At 41.7% G+C, this 26,097-nt stretch overlaps 2 protein-coding genes across 5 annotated transcripts in view; one reads left to right on the top strand and one right to left on the bottom strand.

Annotated features, from left to right (window-relative positions):
- adgrl1a (adhesion G protein-coupled receptor L1a) overlaps positions 1-6,961 on the top strand; it is a 67,273-nt gene extending 60,312 nt beyond the window's left edge. The window contains exons 24-26 of the mRNA XM_044331893.1: positions 1,933-2,055; positions 3,492-3,509; positions 3,675-6,961. Coding sequence (XP_044187828.1) covers positions 1,933-2,055; positions 3,492-3,509; positions 3,675-4,591 — 1,058 coding nt within the window. The 3' untranslated portion in view covers positions 4,592-6,961. The remainder of the gene's footprint in view (positions 1-1,932; positions 2,056-3,491; positions 3,510-3,674) is intronic.
- A 5,328-nt stretch (positions 6,962-12,289) lies between these two features.
- LOC122966098 lies at positions 12,290-25,986 on the bottom strand. 4 transcript variants are annotated; one of them, XM_044330082.1, is made up of 15 exons: positions 24,593-25,986; positions 22,241-22,410; positions 21,630-21,679; positions 16,918-17,033; positions 16,607-16,735; positions 16,161-16,203; positions 16,007-16,054; positions 15,820-15,886; positions 15,600-15,710; positions 14,917-15,003; positions 14,735-14,791; positions 14,574-14,630; positions 13,916-13,981; positions 13,525-13,618; positions 12,290-13,419 (listed from the first exon to the last, which is right to left on the bottom strand). In XM_044330082.1, the coding sequence occupies exons 5-15, from the start codon at positions 16,670-16,672 to the stop codon at positions 13,363-13,365; spliced, it is 753 nt and encodes a 250-aa protein (XP_044186017.1). In that variant the 5' UTR covers positions 16,673-16,735; positions 16,918-17,033; positions 21,630-21,679; positions 22,241-22,410; positions 24,593-25,986; the 3' UTR covers positions 12,290-13,362. The 4 variants fall into 4 exon arrangements, with proteins under 4 accessions (XP_044186017.1, XP_044186016.1, XP_044186015.1 ...); XM_044330081.1 differs by lacking the exons at positions 21,630-21,679; positions 22,241-22,410; positions 24,593-25,986 and adding an exon at positions 17,231-17,380 and having other exon boundaries at positions 15,600-15,671; XM_044330080.1 differs by lacking the exons at positions 21,630-21,679; positions 22,241-22,410; positions 24,593-25,986 and adding an exon at positions 17,231-17,380 and having other exon boundaries at positions 16,007-16,051.
- Positions 25,987-26,097: the final 111 nt, after the last annotated feature.

Here is a 26,097-nt window from a genome sequence, read left to right as displayed (position 1 = left end):
TGGGGGGTGGGCGGGGGGGGTGTTGATGATGACACAGAGGCAGTTGCTAAATCAGCCGTCACTCTCTATGCTAATTTCATCCATTTTGTTTTTAATGAACTGATTAGCGTGTGAGCGAACAGGGGGTAATTATTCTAATTGAGGAGAGTGACAGGAGCAAGGCAGGGGGTGAGGAAGAGGGGTGCTACGAGTGAGCTAGATGGATGAGAGGTGTGTGCGTGCGTGCGTGCGTGTGTGTGTGGTCGGGCGGGCGGGTCGGTTTCCGGAGCCTCGTCACGATAGAGCAATCACCAGGCCTGGAGGAGACGCACATTGTGGATCATTCCATGGTGCGCTGTCAAACACAAACAACTGTGCTGTGAAGCCTTTATTTTCTGTGCCTCTGAGAAAAGTTTGTCAGTTGGCAGAAAGTGAAAGACAAAGGGGAGCGCGAGAGGGAGAGAGAGGAAAAGAGAGATAGGGAGAGAGGTGCTATCATGGAGGAGTAATTAAGGAGGCCAAATCTAAAGGAGAGAGGCTGTGTTGTTATCACTGGCATCTGGAATCTCTTTGATTTCTCCACTTCACTTCTTTATGAACTGCAATCTCTTCCTGACAATAGTAATGTGTCCAGGAGACGAGGCTCGCAGTACACACACACACACACACACACAGCCTCCCATGACTCCCCTTGCCCTACTTTCTCTCCCCACTTAGAGCTAGTTCCTTTAATTTTCTACAGGATATTCCTATGAGGTACACACGAACAACTAATCCTAACTAATTTGGTGGTGTTTGCCTGTTGAAAAAAAAAAAATTCTGGCATGAGAAACTGAGAAAATGTGGTTGAATCGACACAGCAGAACAAGCCAGAGAATGGAGGGAGAGGGGTTTGTGTGGCATGCCAGAAAGATAGACGGGAAGTGTAAGAGGAGGGAAAATGACAAATAAATAGCTGTGTGTGAGTGCATATTTTATTTTATTTTTTACAATTCCCTGCTCCCTTGCTATGTGATGAACGGTAGGCGTGAGACCTGAAGGTTGCACTTAGCCTTGGACTACTCTCCGTCATGCTGTCCTATTTTTAATTTCATGGCATTTCTGTTCGAGTTGCCTCAGGCTCGAGCCATACATGGGCATTATACAACATTCTCAGTGTGCCATTTCTTTGAATTATATTTGTCTTGTAGTGGCATTCACATTTCACTGTGAAATTAACTGTTTCAATGGTTGCACCCCTAGACTACATAATGGCATGCATTACTGTTCTCCCCCTCCGACTACATTGTCAGTGGCCAAAAGAAAAAAAAAAAAAGAATGCTCCAAACAGTACCTTTCCCCTGCAATTGTATTTTTACTCAAAGGTTACAACCAGCAGCACTGTGAAATGCATTACTCCATAAAGCACAGGCATAACAAAAATAACCCCATCTGAATAATCATGGTGGCTCTGTGGTGGTTAGCACTGTTGCCTCACAGCAAGAATTGTCCTGGGTTCGAACTCCGGCCGCCCCAGGTCTTCTCTGTGGGAAGTTTGCATGTGCTCCCCGTGTTTGTGTGGGTTTCCGCTGGGTGCTCTGGTTTCCTTCCACCATCCAAGAAATGTATGTTAGAGTTGACCACTGGCAAAAGAACTGGAGTTGCACCGCGGGCACTGCACCGTGGCTGCCCACTGCTCCTACTGTATAATATGGGTCAAATGCAGAGGATAAATTTTGTTTCTATATATATAGATGAGTAGATATCTATATATATGAGTGCTGACAAATGACAATAAAGAGGGTCTTAATCTTCAATAAACACTAAGTATTTTTATGATTCCAGATGTCATTACTGAGTCTTACAACTATTGTTTGCAGTGTTTTTGCTTGTGTTTTCTCTGCTTACATTTGAAGCTAGGAGCCTATTTATGATAATAGTAATATACATTTTTTGAATGTTTGTGTGTTGCAGCAACCATGGGCAACCATCTCCTGACGAACCCGGTGTTACAGACTCGCACTGGTACCTCTCCTTACAACACTCTGCTGGCTGAGAGCTTCACCCCGCCCTCACCTGGTGTCTTCAACTCTACTGGTTAGCTTTTCATGAACGCGCCAGTCTGTGTGTACAGTCTTGTCAGTGTGTGTGTATTATGTGCTCAGCTTCCTGTCTTATCGTCTGTTGCTCTGTCAGTAGTTTGACATGGTATACACACACTCGCTGCTGTGTTTTGAGTGTTCACATGTGTGCGTGTGTGTGCCTGTTTGTGTGTCGTTTTTTTCAGACTATGTAGCTGTCAGACTGATTCACTAGGCTGAGCAGAACAGAGCCAAACAGTGCCTACAGCCTAACCAGCCATCTGGTCAGATCTTGAATCTTCATGAGAACAGCCACAAATTGATTAGAAGTTTAGGTACAGCTGTGTCTGCCAGAAATCTTGAGGACAGCTTTCCTGTTGCCAAGCAGAGAAAAATAGTCAGCTTAAATCATGACGGCCGTAGAAAGGTATCAGGCAGCTCAGTGGCCAGGGACAGTCCATCTGGATGTAGGTCAGTCAGGTGTGAGTGCTCACTGTAAGTGCCTGTGTGTGTGTGTGTGTGTGTGTGTGTGTGTGAGTGTGTGTGTGTGTGTGTGTTTGTGTGTGTTTGCTTGCTTCTATCTCAGAGTGGGACTCTTTAAACAGCCCGATATTTTATTGCAATGCTGCATTGCTGCATTCCCAGTCTACTCATTTGATGCCATAACTGCTAAATTAGACATGTTCTTGTAATTGCTCAACAACAGTACCATGTACGTGTGTGGCTGGTCGCTGGCAGAGTACGTACCCGCAGAGTATCAGGCCTTGTGTCTGAGGACTGAAATTTGAGGCGGCGATTCTGTTAAATATTTTAAAGCCTCTCCGCACAATACGTCAAGCCTGATGGCCACAGGCCTGGCAGCCAAGACATTTTTAGAAGAAAGTGGGAGAGGAAGTAGGGCACTTCATTAGAATGTCTAATTACCCACACCACCACCGAAGAAGAACGTTGATTAAAGTCATACTACACATTAAATTTTAATATTGAACATGCCTCTCACTTTTTGGGCGGCTGCGGTGTTTGCTCTGCTCTGTGATGGTAATTTAAGAGAAAAAGCACATCTTTGGTGTGTTGAAGGCAAGTCGTGAAATAAACATTACTGCTATACTTTACTGGGTTTTGTATGAATTATGTATGTATCCAGGTGTCACTGACAGTAGTAAATAAATATCCGATGTATCTTCTGTGGCAACACTAAGTCTGCATAAATCAGAGTTAATGTGACTGTGCGTATGTTTGTGTTTGCGGTAAGAGTTTGGAGGTTGGACGTGAGAGTGTGAAAGAGACAGAGAAAAGGCTGAAGGGGCAGATGGATTTTTATTCCATTAATGGGTCCTATTTAAAATTCCTTAAAAACGAATACATCAAGTTAATGTTGCATCATTAAAGGACACTTACTGACTTGTGTCTTTCATTTTATTCACTCCACATGACTTTCTCTTGGATGCACAGGAACCTTCCGTGACCCAAGTAAGCGTACTTCACGTCAGTTCACATCACTGTAAACTACTCCAGCTTAAATTTTACCATCTGATATTTGTTCTTCTTCTCTTACTGACATTTGAATCTTACTGTATGATAATAACGCTGAAATTCTCTGCTCTCTGTCTCTCTTATGTTTGTGTTTGGGTCCAGAGAGCACGTTATCTAAAGTCCGCGACCCCTGTGGGATGGAAACCCTGCCGCTGAACGGTAACTTCAACAACAGCTACTCCCTGCGCAGTGGCCCAGGGGGTGGAGGCGGGGGCAGCTGTGATTTCCTAGGTGGCGGGGGTGAAGACAGTCCCCCGCCCCTCCTCAATCCCCGCGGCTCAGAGGCCCTGGTAGGCGGTGGCATCCGACGAAACCTCTCTGATGCCGCAGCCTTTGAAAAGATGATCATCTCTGAGCTTGTACACAACAACCTGAGAGGTGGTGTTGGAGGAGGAAGTGGAGGAGGTGATGTAGGGGACAGGGTGTGTGGCAGCCTGGCCAGGGGACGTCCTCACATTGGAGTTGGAGGGGGCACAACGGGGACTGGGCCAGAGCCGTCAATAAGCATGGATGAAGAAGAGGACTTTCTGAGAGACGGGCGGCAGCGCACCCCGCAGGATGTGGAGCTGCTTTATAAAGCTCTGGAGGAGCCCCTGCTATTGCAACGTGCCCAGTCAGTCCTCTACCAGAGCGATCCAGAGGAGTCAGAGAGCTATACGGCTGACCTCACCGAGAGCCTGGGCCACAGCGGCCACAGTGGCCAGAGTGCTGGCGGGCAGGGAGGCAATAGAGCGCCTGACTCCCCGGCCCGTGACTCCCTGTACACCAGCATCACCAACCTGCGAGACTCACCCTACCCTGACAGCAGTCCTGAGCCCCTGGAGGTGGTGCCCCGCTCGGCCCAGCCCCCTGAGGAGCTGTACTACAGCTCCGGAAGGCCTGCCCTGGGCTCGCGTGGGGCCCCCATGCAGACCTTCTACCAGGCCCCACCCCGGAGACCGAGTGGGGAGGGACACCAGGCTCAGGAGCCTGCCCACAACGAGGGAGACGGACAAATGCAACTGGTCACCAGCCTGTGACTGGAGCCTGAAGGAAGAAGTTGGGGACTAATGTGATGGCCATTGTCGCCTCCTAGCCCATCTCGTTCTCACGTCTCTCCACTTTCTGCTTGTTTGGTTGCCTTTCTTTCTCTTGACTTTTATTTAACTAACAGATGAGCAAACAGAGTGACCTTCAGGGGGAGTTGTGGCTGACTCTGCAGAAGCAGCCTTTATCTTTGACCTTCCCCCATCTTATGGAGATGAGTGATGGGGGTTTTCCTGCAGAGCATTCATCCACTTTCTCCAACCTGAGTCCTCCCCAGTTCCTTTGGTACTTTAAGGCCAAGTCCAGCACTCTGAATGTACCGATCCACCCCCTTTACCTTCAGATATTTCAAAACTTTTAAACTTTGTTAAAGTTTTTTATGTAATTTCTCTTCAGACCTGCCTCCGGAGATGGGAATATCATTTTATATTTTATCTCATTTCTCTTTCGTACCATCCATAGGTCTTTTTTGAGTCATCATTTGATAGGAGTACTTAGCTGTGGAGACAGGGAATATAGTACACTATTATAACCTAAAAAATGTCTCAAAGAAAGCTCTTCATTGTTGCCAAAAATATCTTTTATTGAGCCAGAACAGAAACTAGAACATTCACAAGGCAAACACGCACTCACACACACGTACACACACATGCATACACTCACTTATCCAGAAGTGCTCATTACTGAACATCAAAAGTGAAAACAGTACTCCATCTAAGTAAAAGGGAGTGAGAGCTTTTGTTCCAAGCAGGCAGTGGAAGCTGATTAAGTGTAGTTGCCTTCATTTTCTCTTGCTGTGAATCGACGACTATGTACAGAAGTGGAGTAGAGGCGGAGGCGCTGCATCACCCCTCCAGAGCAGGAGAACCTTCACCCATATGACTGGCCAATCCTCTCCACTGTTCTCTCTGGTTGTTTGCTTTAGGCATTTGAAAAGTTAAATGACTGCCTTGCTATCATTTTGGAGAGAGTATTCATTTTGTTGACTTTGGATCTGCATCCTCTGGGGGCTGCGAGTGTGGACCGCTGTCGCTCCCTCCCCCCCTGTACTTTGCTGTTAGAGCCTAGCCAGATGAAGTGGACTTGTTTCCTGTGTGTGGTTGTGACAAGCAAGACTGTAAATGTCGCAAACGCACTGGTCGACCATTTGGTATAACTGTGTACATAGGAACCACACATGAATCTACTTTATTCCTACTATGTAAATAGAGACACCAGATGATCAAAAGCAACAAAAAGTAACAAATACTATGAGAAATGACTTCTTGTACTGCAACAAACCAACAAAAGAAAAAAATAAAATGTTTTGGAGTTTGTGACCTGAATGATACACTCTATCTCTCTCCCCTGTTGCTTGATCTCTCGCTCTCTCGCTCTTCTGTGCCCCAGCACTGTGCCATTCAGTGAAATCCAATGGAGAGAGAGAGACAGAGAGAGAGAGAGAGAGTGAGAGAATTTATGATGTGTAGTAGATTTTATTTATACAAATTAAAAATGGAACTAAAAAATCCTGGCACAATTTTTATGTAATATAATTCATTACATGTTGTTAATATTTGACCTTTGACATTCCCAGGGTGGAATTGCCTTCGGCAGCGAGGGGCGGGAGGTGTGGGGCAAGCGAGATAGATGTTGTCAAATGTCATACTGTGCCTCACAGGCACGATAAAGCATTGTGGGTGAATGACAGCATCCATAAAGTGATTTGGTTTGTTCTTGTATTATTTGGAAGATACCGGTATAACCAGATTACTTACTTTTAAGATGGGTTTTTAGCATGAATGATAATGACATTTGTTTTGCTATCAGAGAATATTGCATTTTGCTGTTTCTTAAAGATAGTTTCAGCATTACTCCAGAGCCCAATGTGACAATTCATTCATTTCATGTGTGCATGTGTGTGTGTGACTGTATGAATGTGTCAGAGTGCTTGTTTGTGTGTTAAGTGTCCAGTGTGTGTGTGTGTGTGTGTGTGTGTGTTCTTGCCATGCGCCAGACTTTTGTAAGTGCACACGCATTTGAAAGGCTATATTTTTTGTGACGTGAATTGAATGCACGTCATACAAGGGGGGATACTCATCTCAGAGAGCTGCCATTAGTTTTCCACGTCAAATGGAAGTTGCTCTTCAGGTACAAGGAGGACAGGAGAAATCAGACTGCCTCGGGAGACATGAGATAACCATATACCATGAAAATGACAAGCAGGGTTGACTGATCGGGAAGAACATGTTTCCAATATGCCACCTTATGCAAGCGATACATTTGAGAAATTAGCTGTCAAGAGAGAGCCACTCATGAGGCTCCTTTCATCCAGCTGCAATCTGTCTGACCTTTAAAAAAAAACTGAGAGTTTGCCTTCTTCTGCGATTTATTTATAGGTATTTGTTATGGTTTATTTATCAGTTTTATGTATGTTTTTTGAATGTTTATTCACATTGATTTATTCATGGCGGTTTTTTTTTTGTTTTTTTTTTGTTCTGACTGCCTCCCTCGTAAACCTGCGGCAAGCGAAAAGAGTGTGATGTGTGGATGGAACGTGAGCAGAAAATAGATGCATCCACAGCAGTGTGACATTTGGCTAGGGCCTGACTGTCCCACTTCTAAAAGAACCCAAAGGACAGCTTTTAGCTGTGGCTCCTGGGGCTGAAAGAGAGAGAGAGAGAGAGAGGGTTAAAGACAGACAAGGGGAAGGGATTACAAGGATTTGTCACCATTTATTCCTGTTATTCAAATAACTTGTGTAAGTAACATTGTATGGGCCGCAGAGCACGGTGAGGCTCAGAAAGAAGGCCCCGGTATCATCACTTGAGCCATACGGGGAACATGTGCAATACTGGTTTGATGGTACATGACTTGGATTTTGCAGCTGAACCTGGGAGTTTGTGTTTACAAATGAAAAAAAGACAATATGCACATGTATTCTGCTCTGCTGCAGTGCTGGACAAAGTGAAGCACGGATCTTATGGCTCAGTGGTGGAGCACTGTGCTGAGACAGTGCTCACTAGTCGACCGAGGACAACTGAATGTATTTTAACAAGCAGGACTGAAAATAAAACAATTCACATAAGACGGTCATCATTCTCACCATCATCACCATTAACTCCATCCCTCCCTTATTGTATTTGACATAATGTGCTGATGCTGATCTGCGGTGCTCAGCTGGGACCTGCCCCATGGAGAAACACTGTTTAGCCTGACACTCCCCACGAGAGGAGGAATGTGCGTCACCTTGGGCCTGCTTCTCTTTTTCCAACACCTCCAAGCTCCTTTTTTTCCCCTCCCCCAACCCCCTCACACCCCACATCTCATCCGCATTTTAATATCAATCTCAATGGACTCCATTAGTGCAGCACTTCTTTGAGAGTGTTAATTTGTTTTGTCAAAAGCTTTGTTTATCCCAGATTAATATCTCAATAAACAGAGGAGTGCTGTACTGTGGTAAATGATAGTGATTATACAGTAGAACATCTGCGGCCCACGCTGTCGGACGAAGGCTCACACAACGGGAGTTTCTCAACCATTCAAAACCCTCCAAACCTCTGATTACAATAATAACACCGTGGGTACTAATTTACTGCAGTGTTTTCGCCTTCACTCTCTTTCCGGCTCTCTTTTTCCCTCTTTGTGTGCAAATGGTTGACACAATTCCCATTCCATGCCGGTGGCAAGCCTGACACGTGTGCTCCAGCGGTTTGGTGGGAAGTTGTTTAAAAAGTGGGATGCCCAACCTTTGACACAGTGCTGTCTCACCCCTGCAGCTTAGTGTCAGTGGAGAGTGAGCTGTGGCATTGTTCAGTCTATCATTAGACAGCAGAGGTCCCAGCAGGCCGACAGTCTGTTCACTTGCAGTTGACCCTTTCACACACAGACCTTTTTTTTTTTATTTTTGATTTGTGATTTGTGTGGCCTAGATCACACCAGGAGGGCGGATGGGATACTGGTGTGTGAGTTCACCAGCAGCAGGGCAGTAGAGGGTCATTATGTCTGCAAAGACTGGCCCAAGAGGGAGACAGCAGAGATGTCACAAATTCATAGCTATAGGCAGTGAGAGCGAGAGGATGCAGTGAGGAGGAGGAGGAGGAGGAGGAGGAGGAGGAGGAGGGGGTTGCAACGAGGCTGTGCAGGGTCGGATCTGGAGATAAGAAGATGAATGCGCTGCTTTATTTCAGATGGCTTTCTGTTGGTGGTATGTAGTCCAGAGGTTATCACATTACGGTTAAAATTGATCAAGCTGGCATGTCAGATCTCAAGTTTGTTCACAGAATAAAACAAATGTGCTTGTAGAGGGAGAACGATGACGTGCTTGTTGTTTGGTCTAACGGATGCTTCCTTAAAAAAAAAAAAAAAATGTGAAAAAGAATCCACTGCCGCATCAGCCAATTAAAGCGAGATTTTTAGAGTGCTAACAAATGCAACTGGATTTTCCTATAGAGATTTTTAAAACGCAAATGTAAACAATGATAAAGTAGTACTATTTTGTTATTGGTCTCTTGTTACGTGTCCACATGACTACTATACAGTACTTTTAGAGAGTATATAGAGTAGTTTTAAGAATATGTAGGGGTATGGCATAAACACCAATGATGAGGATTGTGCTGTTTCTCTTTTGTGTTGAATATGTATATGTGGAGCTGTGCCATTAAGTCAGGGCAGCTGCCATTTTTGATGAACAGGGTAGGACTAACAGAGGATGGGGTTCTCCAAATGTTAAACCTGGAAAGGCCCATTCTACAAAGAGACCCTCAGGTCCAAAACCAAAACAAACATATCTTTTCTCACACAGTCATATAGTATATCATATACATTCAGTTGGGTAGGTAGTCTTAAATAACAGTATACACTGAAGTGGGTTTGCTGTTTACATGTTAACATCCATCCACATTAGGCGGGAGCAGGCTGAATCTGTAGGCATGGTTATTTCTACTGTATTTCTTCCTTATTCTCCAGAGTGTGGAGGAGCTGTACTGTACCTGCATGTGTAGTGATCTCCATACCATGATGGTCCATGGGGCAGAAAAATCACAGTCTGTGTGCGTTATCAGAAGTGGAATAGCTGGCTATAGCAGGTGTGAATGGGATACTCGGAGTATCAGCTAAGGGCTGTATTAATTAGCTCTGAACAGTAGAATCTGGTCAGTATTGGAAGTCCCTTAAATGCTTAAATTTGTGGGAATAAATTATCGGGTGCTTGGGTTTTACGTAGCAGGCTGTAGGAAATGGTAGAAACAATCTGACATTGTGAGTTCAACATATGGCACCATTTCCAGAGCTTTCTGTGATTTTTATATAAAACTGATAATTTATCATGTACCGCTGAGACATTTGTGATCTAAAACCTTGATTCTGTTTCTATTTTCATTGAGGAATGATGTTAATTTGTTTTATTTTATTTTTCTTTTTTCTCACAGTCATTGCTTTGACAGCTGTCTGGGCCAAAGGGGATGATTTTCTGTGAGTGTTTGCATCATCGCAGGTGTGAGCGACCTTGTATCAGCACATATTAATAAAAAACTATTGAAAATATACACAGTTCATGCTTCAGGGTTTCTCTGGGAACATCTTGAAGGGGCTCAACTGAGGTGTGTGTATGTGTGTATATGTGTGTATGGTTATGTGCTGATGAGCAGCATAATTGCTTGTGTGCTTGTGCATGTGCCAGTGCGATAAAAGCATAACAGCGCACAGAAATTATTATTAATCATATACATATAAACTTCAATATACCTACCTCGTGATTCAAACTGGGAATGAAAAGACATCTTTAAGCACTAATACTGTGGTTATGTTTTATTCATGAGCTAAGCTGCCTGTTACGACAGCATTGTGCTGCTCATCTGTGAACCATGGGAAGCAGGGGACTGAAGCCAAGCAGCCCAGCCCCTTCCTGAGTCAGCTCCCCTTTGAACCACACACTGTATGCATATGCAGATTTGACCTGATGGTTTGGATGATGATTCCGTCAAACGCTGGTCTTTGTCCAAAACATACTACACAAAGTGATCAAAGAGATACAGTAAAAAAGCAAGCTGTCAGTTTAAGAGACAAAACCCAGAGCAGCAACACTCACAGTGTTTGGACAGGGACTATTACTGTAAGAGCTTTATGCACCGGGGAGGATGAGAGGACTGGTCTCATACTAATCTGGGGAAAGCAAGGCTTTGTTTCACTACAGTAACCCTGAGTCAGTATTTCCGACACCAGCCACAGTGACGCTTTCAACCATCTCATACGTATTTGTATGTACATGCAGACCTGTGGGCATACTTGCTCAGCTGGATTCAGTTTTACAGAGCATCAGTCAAGGTAATTAATCATACAGTGTGGTGTGATCCCTGATGTAATCTTTTAATAACCGTGGTGTGAATACAGCTTCTGACTTCTGAATGCAGCACTGTTTGCTTGCAGCTGTCTGTTAAGCTACGGCAGCGCACAACAGAAGGCGACCTTTAGTACACTCAGGAATAAGCATAAACATTGTGATCAGCTAGAGATCAGTTAGGGATAACACATACCTAAGTGGTTGGGTTATTGCAGCCCATCTAGCGCCCCTTAAGCCTTCTTATCCCCGATACGGTGTGATCAGTGTTAGCTCCCACTGAGTGTTGTTTCCTTGACTGCTCATAATCCTGGCCACAGTGGAGTGTGATTGGTAACTAATTAGCTGATATCTAGTTATTATGTGCATCAGAGCATAGAGGATTCATCCATAATTACAGCCTTTCTGCGACATTGCCTCACCCGTGCACCTGTTGTGTTTTCATGTCATGCTGCACGTTGTACATGTACGATGACATGTGATGATCCACCCCCTACCCATCCACCCATCTGCCCGGCTCTTGTCTCGCTCATGTCCCCTCAGTGAAACTCCCTGAGAGGGGAGGCTCTGGGGCTTTGACCATTCAGTCACCCCCGTTTTTATGCCGGTGCTACGGTAACACTTTCACACACTGGCTCACCAAACATGAGCAACAAAGCCTCTAACTCCTGACACACGCACTTCCTGGCCCTCAGTCCATCTAAAAGGTAAAAAGGGGGCTTTTTCAAGGTCAGTGCACATTTAGGGAAGCTTAAAATAGACTCAAGACACTGACAAATCAAGACCCACAGCAACTCTTAAGCAGATCTCAAGAGACAGAGAAAAGAGATGTATTGAATTCAGCCTGAACCTTGGAGTATTTGTGTGTTGTGTTAATTACTACCATACATCAAGCCACCAGGCCGAGAAATCTGTAACATACATAACACTTAAATGACCTAGTGATGCATAATATACTTTATTGGTTGATTAATAAATCAGAGCACTATACCAGAAAATACAGTGATCAACCCAAACACAGACACTGATTGCGTTAAAAATCCACAATAGTCAATCAGCAGTATTATAAGCAGGGTTTGATTTATTGAAACAAAAGCAATTTTAGCCCCACCCACAGCGGTTTATCATAGAAAAATATGATATATACTTTTACGTGTTAGTACAATTAGGGATTTTCAAATTATTACAATATGAAATAAATATACGTTAACTGTTTTCAGCAGGATTAATAAATGGTGTAATTCTGTTGCTTATGTTACTCACTGCTGTAAGACTCATGACTATTTACTGCCCCCTTGTGGTAAAAGGTTGATACTCCAGGAGCAGTGTTGCTCAATTTTTTAGAAACCAAAGAAAAAATAACCAGACATTGAAATCCTGGATGGAGTAAACACTTTATTTCAAAATACATGAGATGAATTTATCATTTTCTAATATATCTATCATTGTTATTACTATATTTGATTCAATTAACCCTTAAAAAGAAAAGCAATGCAACAAAGCACTTAAGAAATAAATGATTAATACAGAATCACGATAAGATTCACAAATGCAGAGTGAAAATAAAACACTGTGGCTAATACAGAATAACACTTAAGCATCCAATAAAAAAGGTGCTATGATTCAGGTGATAACTATAAACATGATGCTAGACTATGCAGCGATAATAGGGTAAAAGCAGGTTTATTTACAGCTGATCAGTGTAAAAAAAAAAAAAAAAAAAAAAAAAAATCATACATAATGTATTCAAAAAGGAAAGGACAAGTGTATAATGTAATGATGTAGTGATCATATATATATATATAATAAGGTATAATATAGTGTATTGTATATAATAAACATGTAATAAACATCTATTTAGTTTGTAATAGACTCATACTATAGATATTACAATGTTGACAATTCTGTTATATAGGTACAATAATATTAATCTCACAGCTATGTTTTAGGTATGTGGTTCTTTTTCTGGCAGATTTTTTGATTCACCCAAAAATCTGCCAGATTTGCCAATCCAAGCATTTTATATACGTGGGAACAAAGCTCAAATTATTCTTTTAATAAGAGCAGTGATTTCCATTTCACCTGTCGACCCTATAATGTGTTAAATGTCAGGTAATGTACCAATGAATCATATATCAATGAATAGGGTGAAAGCAACACACAGCACTGCTTTCCCTGGGAATTGTCTGATCTTTCTTAAAGCGTGCACCGCAAGGCAGAAAAGCATTGTGGTGTGAAAATGATGTTTCAAACAAAAGTTGCTGGACTCAATGCCAAAGGATTGCCAGTAAAAGTACCCCATTCCTGTACAGAGTCAGAGCCAGAGACCCTGATTGTGAGATATATATAAAGAGATATATAAATAATATATTATTATTATTATTATTATTATTATTATTATTATTATTATTATTATTATTATTATTATTATTATTATTATACATTTATTTATTTATGTATATTATGGTTCTTCATGTTGGATGACATTGACTCCACGTCAGTGTCCTGCAGAAAACAAAAAGTGCAAATTCAAACAAAACCAAAAGAAAAAGAGCATTTCATCAGGAAAAACCCCAATAATATAGCATTTATAGAAAGCTTCCTACTTACTAGCACAGTAGAGCACCTGCTGACCTGGTCTGGGTGAAAGCCGTGTTTGTTCACCAAAGCTACGGCTGTCATGTCAAAATCTTGGACGGCAGCTCTGGAGACAGAAACAACAAGGAATAGAGACATGAGCCTCTGCACAGTAACAGCAAAGTTTGGTTTATTCTCACTTTCCAAGCAGGCGTCAGACGTATTGTGAAGTTCTGACTTCTGATATAGGGGGGGGGTTGGACGGTGGGGTGGGACGGTGGGGGCAGTTCAGAAAGTTACTCCCGACAGCTGTCCAAACAGCAGCAACAGGCCAAATGAAACCAGGAATGAAGAAGACTGGAAACTGGAGAGTGACACAGATTTCTCTTTGGGCATAGTCATAAGTACAAAATGACGGTCTCACCGCTCATTTGGCAGCAGCGGTTGTCCTTCATTCACATGATCCTGTGATTCGTGCCTTTCACTGCTCCTGGAGAAAAAATTACAGCCTTTATCAGTTTACTCAGTGGGCGTAAAAGAGCCTTAAGATGAGTATTTCAGTGCAAGTGATCAAGCTTTAGTCATCTGATTGATTTACCAGGATAACAACTGGGTTTTTGTTAACCCTTTAACTCAAATATTTAGGACAGGAATAATTTTATTTCTTGGCTAGAGTATATAAAAATGTAGCACTTATTTCTGTTTTGTTTATGGTGGGCTATATCTCCACTTTCTAGTTTTCTATTCTATTCTATTCTATTCTATTCTATTCTATTCTATTCTATTCTATTCTATAAAGCGAACATAACCTGTGGGTTGCAGTGAAATGACAGTATTTCATAAGATACAATTAATAATACCTGTTTTTACACTGTACTACTCATACGAATTGATTAACCTCAAGGAGGCAGACAGATGAAACTCAAAAACATAATCTTATAATCATCTTCAACACATTCTCATCATACACCCTAACAACTCTCAAAAGAGCTGTTTATGTAATGCAGGATGGTAATAATTCTCTGTAACTCTGTTACAGTATAATATCTACAATTATCTTAATTGTTCGACTAAAGACTTACCGCACAGTGAACTGTCCCCTGGTGTCATTCACTCCTCCTGGATCATCCCTCACATTCCTGAGGCAGACATAGTAAGAAGTTGTTAAATAGTGTTGATGGAATAAAAGACAAAAAGAATTGACAATAACACACTGACAACCCATCAAATCCCAAAGGCAAACCTGTTCATGGTTCGATGATTAGAGGCTCTGTTAACATCAGGGGCACTCAAGTCTCCGCTGCAAAACAAATACTTGATAAGAATGGTACAGAATCTCCTCTGAGACATTTCAGTCACTACCAGTTAAATAAAGGGAGACTTCACCTTAATCTCCACAGAAAAGTAAGCAATTCTCATTCTCACTTTTTAGTTAGCTCGATTCCCACGTCGTTCAAGCTGTGGTCCAGACTAAGGGTTTGAGGAGTCCTTCCATTGGCTGTTGAATCATTTCTGTGGAGACAAATGTAGCTTTAGCAGATTACAGTCTAGACTTCCTATTCTTCTTAAAAACACACACACACACACACGCACACACACTTTGACATAAAGGCTAATAAGAGGTCAGTGTGGATAAAGCGCACAACGTGCACACTTTCAAGTTTATCTGCATCAATATTGTTTCCACCATTTCCATGTTGATCAGTGTCAGAGGGTATTTCACTCAGCCTATAACGACAACATAATCATATGCAAGTTTAATAGAAATTCACGGATCTGAAAGTAGCTTCTGAATATGCGCTGACTCAATTTCGCCATTGTGTTGAATCTCCAAAGCATCAGCTGTGCCCTTCTGGCTTTCACTTCCTTCATTGTGTCTTAAAGGGACATCTAAACATAAATGTGTTAAAATATTCAGTTGAAATGTTCCACTTGTTGAATTTTGAGTTTTTAAAAATGTCAATTGTTTATGTAAAAAGTCATTGGTAGACTGAATGACTTTATAATAGGAATATGCAATGAAGAGGATTTAACTAATTGTATCTTAGTGCATGTATGTGTGCTCAAAAGAAACATGAAACATACTGTATGTTAAAAGTAAAACTGACCCATTTTCTTCTCTTTCTCCCCTCTCTGCCTGGGAAACTCCTCCTCTGTGGCAAGAGCAGCTTAGTAGGTGTCTAAAAAATCCAAGAAGTGAGGCCACACAGTTCTGCTTTCTAACATGAAACAAGCAACAAACACATATTTCTGAATCCATGCAAGACACTGTGTAAGTAAATGTGTAAATTACATTAATAGTAACTGTGAAAATTGAATAAAACTCACTTTTTGAAACACCACCAAAGCACCACAATGAGCAGTACAGCACACAGCACAGCAACCGATACACCAACTGAACAACAGACACAATACATATATGTTATCAAAGTTTCATTTGATTTTCTTTCCAGAAATATAATTTATATTATTCCCAACAAAAATGTGAGACACTGACACAGATAATGTCACTCACTGTTGAGGCCCCATGGTGTTTGCAAATCAGAAGTCTTCGTTTTTTCTGCTGAAGTAAAGAGGTGAGATAATTGTATATATTTTGTATATATGATCAGCAGTGTAAGATGAGAGTCAATAGTAAATCAGTTATCTACACCATCTCACTGCCTTACCAGTAGTGTCATATTCCACACAGTGTTCGGCTACATGTTGCCCCTTGGAAAACAAAAAGAAAAGTCTATATTGTGATATCCTAGAGTGCATATTTCACATATTTTCAGGAGCAGGACCACACCTCAATTACGCCACTTCCGGCTTTCCTATAAATACCACCTAACCCTATCTGCTTCTTCCGCTCTCGTATTCTGCGCCCTTCCCTCCCACCCTATTTCTCTCTTCATGTTTCTTCATGATTCTTCCTCTCCTTCGTGATTCCCCGTAAGCTTCACCACAACGCAGTCAGCAACCGGAAGAACTATGCGCATTAATTGTTTTCCTCAATAAATCATCCAAACACATCTCATTGAAGGTGTGGTCCTTGCTAGTGAAAATCTAAATAAACCCATTTGACTTTTATGGATTAAATTCACGTAAGTACATATAAAAGTAGAGAACTCACATCGAAAAATATGCACTGTACTCTTAGGTCTCTGCAGTGTCTGGTAACAACTGAACCATTGTCCATGCTCACAACATCAGGCAGATGGTCACACTGTTGTTTTCTTGGCGCAGCATGAGCAATCAGAGTCTGTTCGAAAATAATAAAATAGAAGAGGAACCAAACAAAACACTGAGTGAGTTATTGTTAATGTGAAACTTACTTTCACTTTCTCTTCCCTTTTTCTCTCACACACACGTATTAAAGGACCAATAAAACCTTTGCCAACAGAACTGTGGAATACTTCAGAGCTCGAAAGCAAATCAAAATACCTTGTTGTCATACACAGAAATCTCAGAAATCTCTCTTCCCCCAGGGAACGCAAATGCGAACTTGAAGCCCTCCGTTATCTTGATGTCAGGACAGGAAATGTTTTTCTGGTGACATTCTGTGAGACAATGGTAAAGTATAAAAAAAAAATCAGGCTCTTTACAAACATCTGGAACAACATAACCGACATTACAAACATGCAGAGCAGACTTTGATTAGCTCTTGGTTAGCTCTCTAGTAGCGGAAGTAAAGAATATAATGGAAAAACTGGAAAAACTGGACAGAAATACATATTCACTGTTCTCTATCTCTTACCTGTTGTTTTGCCGTAACAGGATTGCATAATCATGGTAGCAAGTAGACATATTTTAATCATTTTGTCAATCATCAGACAGAGAACAAAGCGACTCCGGCTTCTGAGCTAAGGTCAAAGAAAACAAGGAACAGAAAAAAAGAGGAAATGGAAATATGTCATCTCCGAATCCAAGTGCCAGGATGTTTGCCTTCATTTGGGCTACAAAAATGTTGTTTATAGTAGTTTGGAGAGTTTTTTTTTTCCTCATTCATATTAAACTAATATACTTTATATACAGTGTGGGAAACGTGTGCTATAATTATCTATTTTCTTGATTTTATAGCAGTACAATAACTCCAGACACAGACCTATACAGATATACTACTATGCATTACCAAACCCTTCAACACCCTTCCCCCTTCTCTTTGTAACCTTTTATTCAATCAATGTAATTCCATCTGTTTCTATGATTATGTCTCTGGTACGCCTCTGTTGCAGTCTGTTCATTTCCCTGTTTTCCTCAGGCCACTCCCAATACTATAACATCTTCCCTTTCAGAAAAAAAAAAAAAAATTACATCACATTGTTTTCTTCCTCCCCTACAACACCAGGTCTTTGGCTGGCTCATAACGTCACAGGCAATCTCACCCAAACCCCCCTGCATCGCTCATTTCTTAAATGCAAGTTATCTGGGACAGTGCACGGGTTTTGTGCCAAGTTATCCCGAGAGATTAATTAATTTTTCAAGTATTTAACCCGTTGGTTGTCCACATGCCAAATGTAGTTTTGTACACTTAACACAAGGGGAGGCCCTTGTCCTACAGGTCAGAGACACACAGTGAAAAGACAGCCCTATTGGGAGGAGACACAAAATCACCACAGGGCTTTAAATTTCATTCTGGAGAAAACACAAATTGTGAAATGACAACAATCTTCTCACAAATGCCACGGTACCAAAAAGCTACCTGAAAAATATGCAGATGTGTCATTAGATAAGCATAGTCTTGCCGTGCAGTATGGATTCTGACAGAGCTCTGCCTATACTTTGACAGGATATTTTTACCACTCGGGCAGATGCATGCATGCACACATTTGTGTTGCATATATCTTCCTGTTATCTTCTGAGATGGATTGTAGGGAGAGGATGGCAGTCCTCCAAACATATTCTAAAATGAGAGAAAAGAGTGTGAACAGAGAGGCCTCTGTCATTTCCTTTTCTCTCTCTCACAGACACAAACTACAAAGATAAAGCAGAAGCCGCCATGGTGCAGTACGCTTCATTTACACTGCATCTTCTCTGGTCCACTGAGAAAAAACAGACTATAGTCTGTGTCACTTAATATGGGCCCCTCTCTATCTCTTCAACTTCATCTACTTCCCTTCCTCCATCTCTCTGCTTCTCCTTTGCCCTTCCCTGTCTCTCTCACATGGCCAATACTCCAGCGTAGTCGAGCAAATATGTGCTTCCAAAACATACACTGAAGTTTTCACCTTAAACATGATTATTACAGTGACTTAGATATTAAAATAGATAAAGTGAGACTTCAGCCGACCGGATTCACTTATTGGCCAATTTGGTGTGACTAACCAGTTTAACATTGCATCATTTTCTAACACTTCATCATTCCTTGGCTAGTAAATACTGATGACAGCATGACGACAGGCATGAATGAGAGAGAGTGAGTGGACTTGGTTCAGCTCTCATGTGGGGGACGAAATGTGGAAGTGGACTCCTCCAATCATCTGATCCATTTTCCATAGATATCAAGTGACAGTGGGAGGTTTGGATATTCTTCCATCCCTCTCCATATTCACAGAGCCCCTACATAAACAGAGGAGAGCAGCAGTGACGCAGGACAGGCTGAAAACACACACAAAGCTAAGAACATACATGTCCCACAGCCTACACTCCCACAAACACTGTGTCTAGTTATGTAATCTGAATGTAGAAACAAACAGCCTAAACAGGACTTTTAGGGTAAATAATTACAATTCTGCTGCTTTTGAGTCTCCCTCCCATCTGTCCTAACTGTTTCCTTTTTGTTCTGCTTATAAGGGTGGCGACGAGAGATAAACAGCTTTCTTCACATCTTAAAGTCCATTTCCTCATTCTCTGTCCATCTGGATGGGGATACTTGGAGGGTTTGAAAGGTAAACAGTTTTGCACAGTCTGGTATTTAAAAGAATCTTTTTATGAACCCCCATAAAGTTTATGCAGATCACTGTTATGAACCCAAGTTTTTAAAAAAAATGGGTGCACCATTCGGGGTGTGTGAGTTGTGGAGTCAAAGCTGAGGCAAAGCAACACCCCAAGAATCCTGAGTAGCTCTGAAACAATAGTGCTGGCTGCTTAGTACCCTGCTTGGCTTGAGTTTGCATTGCTCCACAATGGTTTCAAAATACACCCGACATAAAGCCGACCGCAACCAAACCAAAACTTCACATACAGACCATGAATGACTCGTTTTAAGAAAACAGTATCGTGTTCACACCTTGACGCTGAGTAGTTTCTGTAGAGAATACATGCATTTCCAAGTTATATTATGCAAACAGAGAGCAACAGCATAGGCCTTTAAATGGCATTTCCCTGAACCCAAACCGTAGCAGTGATTGAATCCGTGGCTCGGAAAAGCATTGAGTCACCAGGGGTGCTTTCAAGTAAAATGGTAATAAGCATAATCCCTCATTCTGAGTGCAACACCAAAGAAGAGGTGAGTTGAGAGAACGGCAAATCGTGCTGGGACTGTTACAGACTCTTTGGTCTGTCCGCTCAGTATGAAGTCTGAAACCCCCACTGGCACAGGTTGGATATCACAGAGGGACATCTACACACTGCCAGCGCAGGAAGCATACCAACAGCAACTCACGCTGACAAAAATGCATACAGAGAAATATGAACGCCGTAACCACATTCAGCAATACATTCAGTCATGCTATGTGGTTACATTATGAAACGGACATACCAAAAAATGAGCAGCTAATAAAAGTAAATTAGCAAGCCTGAAAGAATATTTCTCATTAGTGCTTGCAGTGGAGGTATAATGGGAATATACAAATATATGAAGTCACAGGGCCTCACACAATATCATGAGCACCCCCACCCCACCTACACCTCCTATACACATATTAAAGCCCCTTCCATAGTCAGCCAACTCTCCCTATCGTTTCCAAAACCACATCTCCCCTTTACAGAGCTTGGTTAGCCTGGGCACGGCAACTTGAGCCTGCTGAGAAAGTATAATAAAAAGAAGCAAATAAAATGATCCAATCAGGAGCACCTCTCCACCACCGAGCCAAACATGAACGATCTGAAAGATGTTAGCTAACAGACCAACCCCTGCCTGAGGGCCTGTCAGTGTTTGAATATGAAGGCTTGGTGAGGCTGCATCATGTACATTAGGCTATAAAAGACAAATATCAACGTTGAAGCACTGCATAGTAAGATGCACAGCAGCTCTTGTTCATATGGTGTTGAGGCACATGTTGCGCAATATCAGAGAGCAACTTGGACAGGCTCTATTAATCTGTTTTCCAGCTCAATCTCCTGAGAGGGATCTCTGACAGAAAACAAACTTCTCTCTTTGAAGCATGGCCTCCAGTTAAACTTGTTCAACTGTTCTCTGTATATTTCACTCTCCTTATTATGTTTTCTCTCCCACTTTCCCCTTTCACTCCACTTTTCTTCCCCCTGTCATCTCTTACTCCTTTTCTCTGCTCTTTGCTCTCCTCCACCGTCATTTTCCTCCGTGTTTCTTTTCTTTACTCTCTTCATTTCTTTCCCCCCCTCTGTGATTCGTAGCTGGCGCAAGTTTCAGTATTTGGCTGGGTGAACCCAGGGTGAGCGTGTCTTGTTACAGCAGTCCAGGCCTACTGATAAAGCCCTGCATTGTGAAGGATAATCCCTCAGAAACAATCAGGATTTTTTTATACCGTGCCCTCTGTTATTTCTGTTGCTTCACACATAAATATACACACAGCAAGCACACACACACACACACACACACATACAATACAACTCAACTCAACTCACACACGCAACCATTTTCTCTGTCACACAAACAAGTACAAGCACTAGCATGTACTGTGCACCTGGTGTGCTCATGAGAAAGTATGCAAAAAATTCACATCAAATTACCCATTTGGTTAATTTCGTTTATAGGTTGTTTCCTTTCAATCACAGCAGAATCCCAGACTCCTGAAGCTATGACTGACATGACAGGAGTTGTAGGGGACATGGATTTGTAAATGGGAGTTGCTGCAGCTCATGAAATGTCAGTTTAAGTCAGTATGTCTATCACTGTCATGTCTTGTTAAGACAGCCCTTCTGTAGCGGTTCACACTTGGCTGAGCCCTATTGTTATACAAACAAAGCCTTGTGTTTGGCTGTGCTGCGGATCAGTGGGGCGATCGGGCACTCACCTGAAAAATCTCAGAGAGGTGAGCGGAGGAAAGAGAAGAAGCACAGCACACTGTAAAAAAAAAGAAAAAAAGTATGTCTGAACATGTTTAAAAACTTGGTTTCATTAAAAATAATGAACAAATGTGTTGTATTGGGACACTCAAACCGACTGAAGCTGTCTTTAGGGATATCCACCTATGAGTTTCTTGCTATGACAAATCGAAGTGGGGAAGGCCCACACACCTTTTTCATGGAAGACTTTTTGACATCACACAGTAGGAAAACAAGAGATGTAAATGATAAAATGAATGATGGATGATCTCCATTTCACCCCTTTCAAGGTCCTGGTATTGCTGGCTCACTGTCACACTTTCATGACTCACTTAGACACTTGAATAGGATGGAGCCGTCTTTAATGTTTTCAGTAACACTTGTGCTTTTCCAGCTACAACAAGTCAAAATGTCGGCTTTGAAAAGGCCTATTGTGTCTCCAGTTTTATTTTGTTTGATGTAAGGCTGATCTCACAACTGATTACCAGTAACAGTGATTTAAAAAATCTGATTAGCACTGTAAACAAGTTGTTCAACCACATCAATTTTTTTTTTATTTTTTTGAGACAAGATTACTGACTCGTGAAGCTTTTTGCAGTGTGCTAGCTCAAGCCGAAGCCAGCTGTTCAGCGTCTAGACAGGTAGGTGCCTCTGTGGTTCCAGGCCTGGGATTGTCTTCCTGTCACCGCCATCATTCTACATCTTCCAACAGGAGGTTTCCTTCACAGGCTTTTCCACTGTTGTCATCATCTGTCCAAGGGGAAGGAGAAACATAATTACAGGACAGAGGCAACCATAACTCACCCCCTCGAAGGTTAACACTAATAACAATAGTAGCCAGCAGCCGTGACATTGTTCAACAATTACACAAAATGACTGTAAACAATCCATCGCAAAAGCTGTTGTAGTCCACAAAATGCCCAAAAGCAACAGGAAAAAGTCTATTTATTTTAAAAGACACTAAAAGGCAAATAAAACAGTAGGAAAAGACAAGCGCGGTCAACTGCTTTAAAAAGTTATTACTGTTATTAAACATAATATCTGCTACTTACTCTGATGTACTTACTGCCCTCTGTTTGCCAATTTAACAAACTCTCCTTTGCAAAATATGTTAGTGTATCAGCATTACACACATGAATTACTCACAAGCTCACCTCAATCATTACTAGGAATTACAGGAATATTGCCGGGTGTCTACTGTGTGCATACTCATTAAACTATTGCCGCTAAGCTATCATCACACTTACATGCTCAGAGGGGGTAGATGAAAGGCTTGCATGCATACACACATACACACACACAGGAGCATGGAGAGAGGCCTGCACTGCATTTAACACTATCCTAAGCTCCGACAAGCACGTTTCATTGGCTCTCTGATGTACTGCGGTGTTGTAAGTGTGACCTCAGCACCTCAGGTTTTTCAATTCTCCCTGTTATTCCAGCTGGTTCCTAGGGAGGACTTTAATTAGGAGCAGCTCTGCACTGATAGCACCATCCTCGCTATCACAGACACGCACTGCATCATGGTCTCGCACATACAGTAGACCACTGTACAGTCCCACACGCACGGCTGCAAACTCTTGCACGCACAATCATATACTGCTCACATTCAACTACAGTATATTCTTTTGCATTATATTCCTGCATTTAAGAGATGATAATAGTATATGTAAATGAGAGTAGGTGTGTATGTGAGAGTTTGATTGACTGAATGTAAATTATATAACTTAATGAAGCTAAATAATCTGGAAAATAATAGCTAACTTGCTAACATTTTAGCAAAAAAAAAAAAAAAAAAGGTGAATTTTAAGCTGTCCTTAAACACCCTGTAACTTGATTTGTATGCACATTGTTGCCTATGAGACTTCAGCCTCTCAGGAGCTGAGAATTTACCCACTCATTCAATCAAACTGCCTTCCTTTTTAATTAAACACTCGCAGCAGTTTTGCACCACATGCATTCAGTTTCTCTCACACACACTGACACACACACACACACACACACAATCACTCTCTACCTCACAGCATGTCACACACACCCACATACACAAACAATAAAGCTCTCTCACTCATGCTACTATTCTTTCCTACACTCACTGTTGTCACCTTTCACACACTCAATTTCTCTTTGTCACATAGAATATCCCACTTCCTCATAGACACACACACACACACACACACACACACACTGATATTGTATTTCACATAACACCATTTTTAGAACACACACACTCATTCTGTCTTACCCCCCCCCCCCCACAAACACACACACACACCATTATACTAATTCACATAGCTCACAAAAACTATAATTCTCTCTCTTAGACATCATGTAATGTGCATATGCAATCTTATTCACACACACAATAATCCTCTCTTATAAACCACATCAATATTTCTCATACGCTACTCTTTCTCTGTACAGTATATTCTAATACAGGTTAAAATGGTATATGTAGGAGAGTATGATAGTATGTGGGGGAGAGTTTAGTGTTGTATATGTGAGATTATGATGGTATGTGTAAGGATAAGTGTGATTAATGGCGTTAAGGACATCTCATATACACACACAGAGGTGTAAACACAATACAGGTTCTGTATGTGCTCTGCTCACATACATGTACAGGACTAAATATCGAGTCTACTGGGTAAAAAAACACAGATATCATATGTTATATCACTGTTTCATACACACTGCTAATCTCAGAACTGTTTTCTCAGGACATATCTGTTATTAGATCATCCTCTTGCAGCCTTAGAGTGCACTGAGGTCAGTTGCATATATCCAACTGCATGACGTTCACTGTAATTTGCTTAGGTGATGAACGGGCTGTTTTTATGATTCCCCTGCTTGTATTAACACAAGTGTCACGTCAGACTTAAATTACCACTACATGTGAATGTTTGTGCTGAGGGAGGCTTAGCTTGCTGACCTTGGAACCTAGCGTTGTCCTCCCACCTCTCCACCGCAGTCATCTGTGACACCTCATGGATCCTAGCTATTGGTTTTATTCCAAGGTTCTTGTTTTTGCATTCCAGTCTGCCTTCAGCAGCCTGCAGGTTATGGAACAAACACCAACACGCACACACACACACGTATACACACTCCACTCAGACCGCATAGTATAAACATAGTGGTTTGGTATCTCTATCGACATGTCTTGTCTAGGTCCTGGTAGATAAGCTTGTTTTATTGAAGAAAGTCAAAGTTTAATTCAGTTGTTATGATTGTGAGTGAAATCCTTACCTGTTAGTGTTATCCTTGTGTCTGGAAACACTATTTAAACATGTTTACTTCTGGATTTTTTTTTTTTTTACAGGAGACAGAGAGAGAGCACCTCGTCTCCAACAAAGAGAAGCTGCAGGTAGCTAAGGTCACCCTACCCTAAAACATTCAGCTTGACACTAGAATAAACACACCACACATTATGGCGCCAGGTCTTATCAGGTAACCTTTCCATTGTATTGTACTTTCGTAACACCTCATCACCCTTGTGAAGACAATAATATGACCTCCAAAATGGTAAATAGTGGCTTACGTTTTTCTGCTCTCCATGTGCTGCATTTCATGACCAGCTAGTGAGAAAAGATCTTCAGCAAAACTTGTTGTTTTAAAACATATAATTTAAATAGTTTGTCTGCCAATGAAATGTTCCTGAACAGTCAGATAAAATTGTTCTCTTAAAGAGCAGAAAACAACATCCTTAGAAAATGGTGTGCCTTTTGTTTCTTTCAATTGATTCAGAACAGAGATATTGCTGAGAATTACTCTTCCAGGGAGGTTTGTTGTTTTTATCATCCTCAAATACATGTTCATTAACTGACTGATCTCTCTCCACATTTCATTAACAATTAATATAAGCTTCAAAAACCCTTCATATCCAGCCTCAGCTACCTGCACATCGCATGTGGTGCAGCACATAACAAAGCCTCAATTCAAGCGATATTATCCCCATCAGATAGCATAATGACACTGTCCTCATCAGATAGTATGTGTACTATCTATGTGTACATACGTATGTCTTAGAGTGATAAATTCGGTATGCAAGTGATTTACTGTTGTGTATGTGAGAAAATGCACGAACATCACACGCCTACGCAAGGTTCCCATATTTGGCAGTGACTGTGGTCCTGCTATCCACCTGTAGTTCTTTGTAGATCCATTTTAGGGACGTTTCTAACTTACACCATGAGCCAACGTGGCTTGGCACATCCTAATCCCTGAAGAGCAGAGAGAGAAGACAGGGGGAGCGAGATTTATCTAACCAGGAACACACACACTAATGCCTTTCACAGACTCATATCGGGACACAATGTGCCCACTCGCAGTGCTAAAGGCTGCAGCTACTGCTTTCATTGACTGTCATTACTATGGGAGATTTAGAAATATGCATAGCAGTGAGGCCGGGGGAGCAGGTCTGAACTCGAGCATACTAAA

The sequence above is a fragment of the Thunnus albacares genome, chromosome 17, assembly GCF_914725855.1.
Source record: "Thunnus albacares chromosome 17, fThuAlb1.1, whole genome shotgun sequence".
NCBI lineage: Eukaryota > Metazoa > Chordata > Actinopteri > Scombriformes > Scombridae > Thunnus > Thunnus albacares.
Note: the sequence above shows the minus strand (reverse complement) of the source record. Positions and strands in the feature narration are given on the sequence as shown.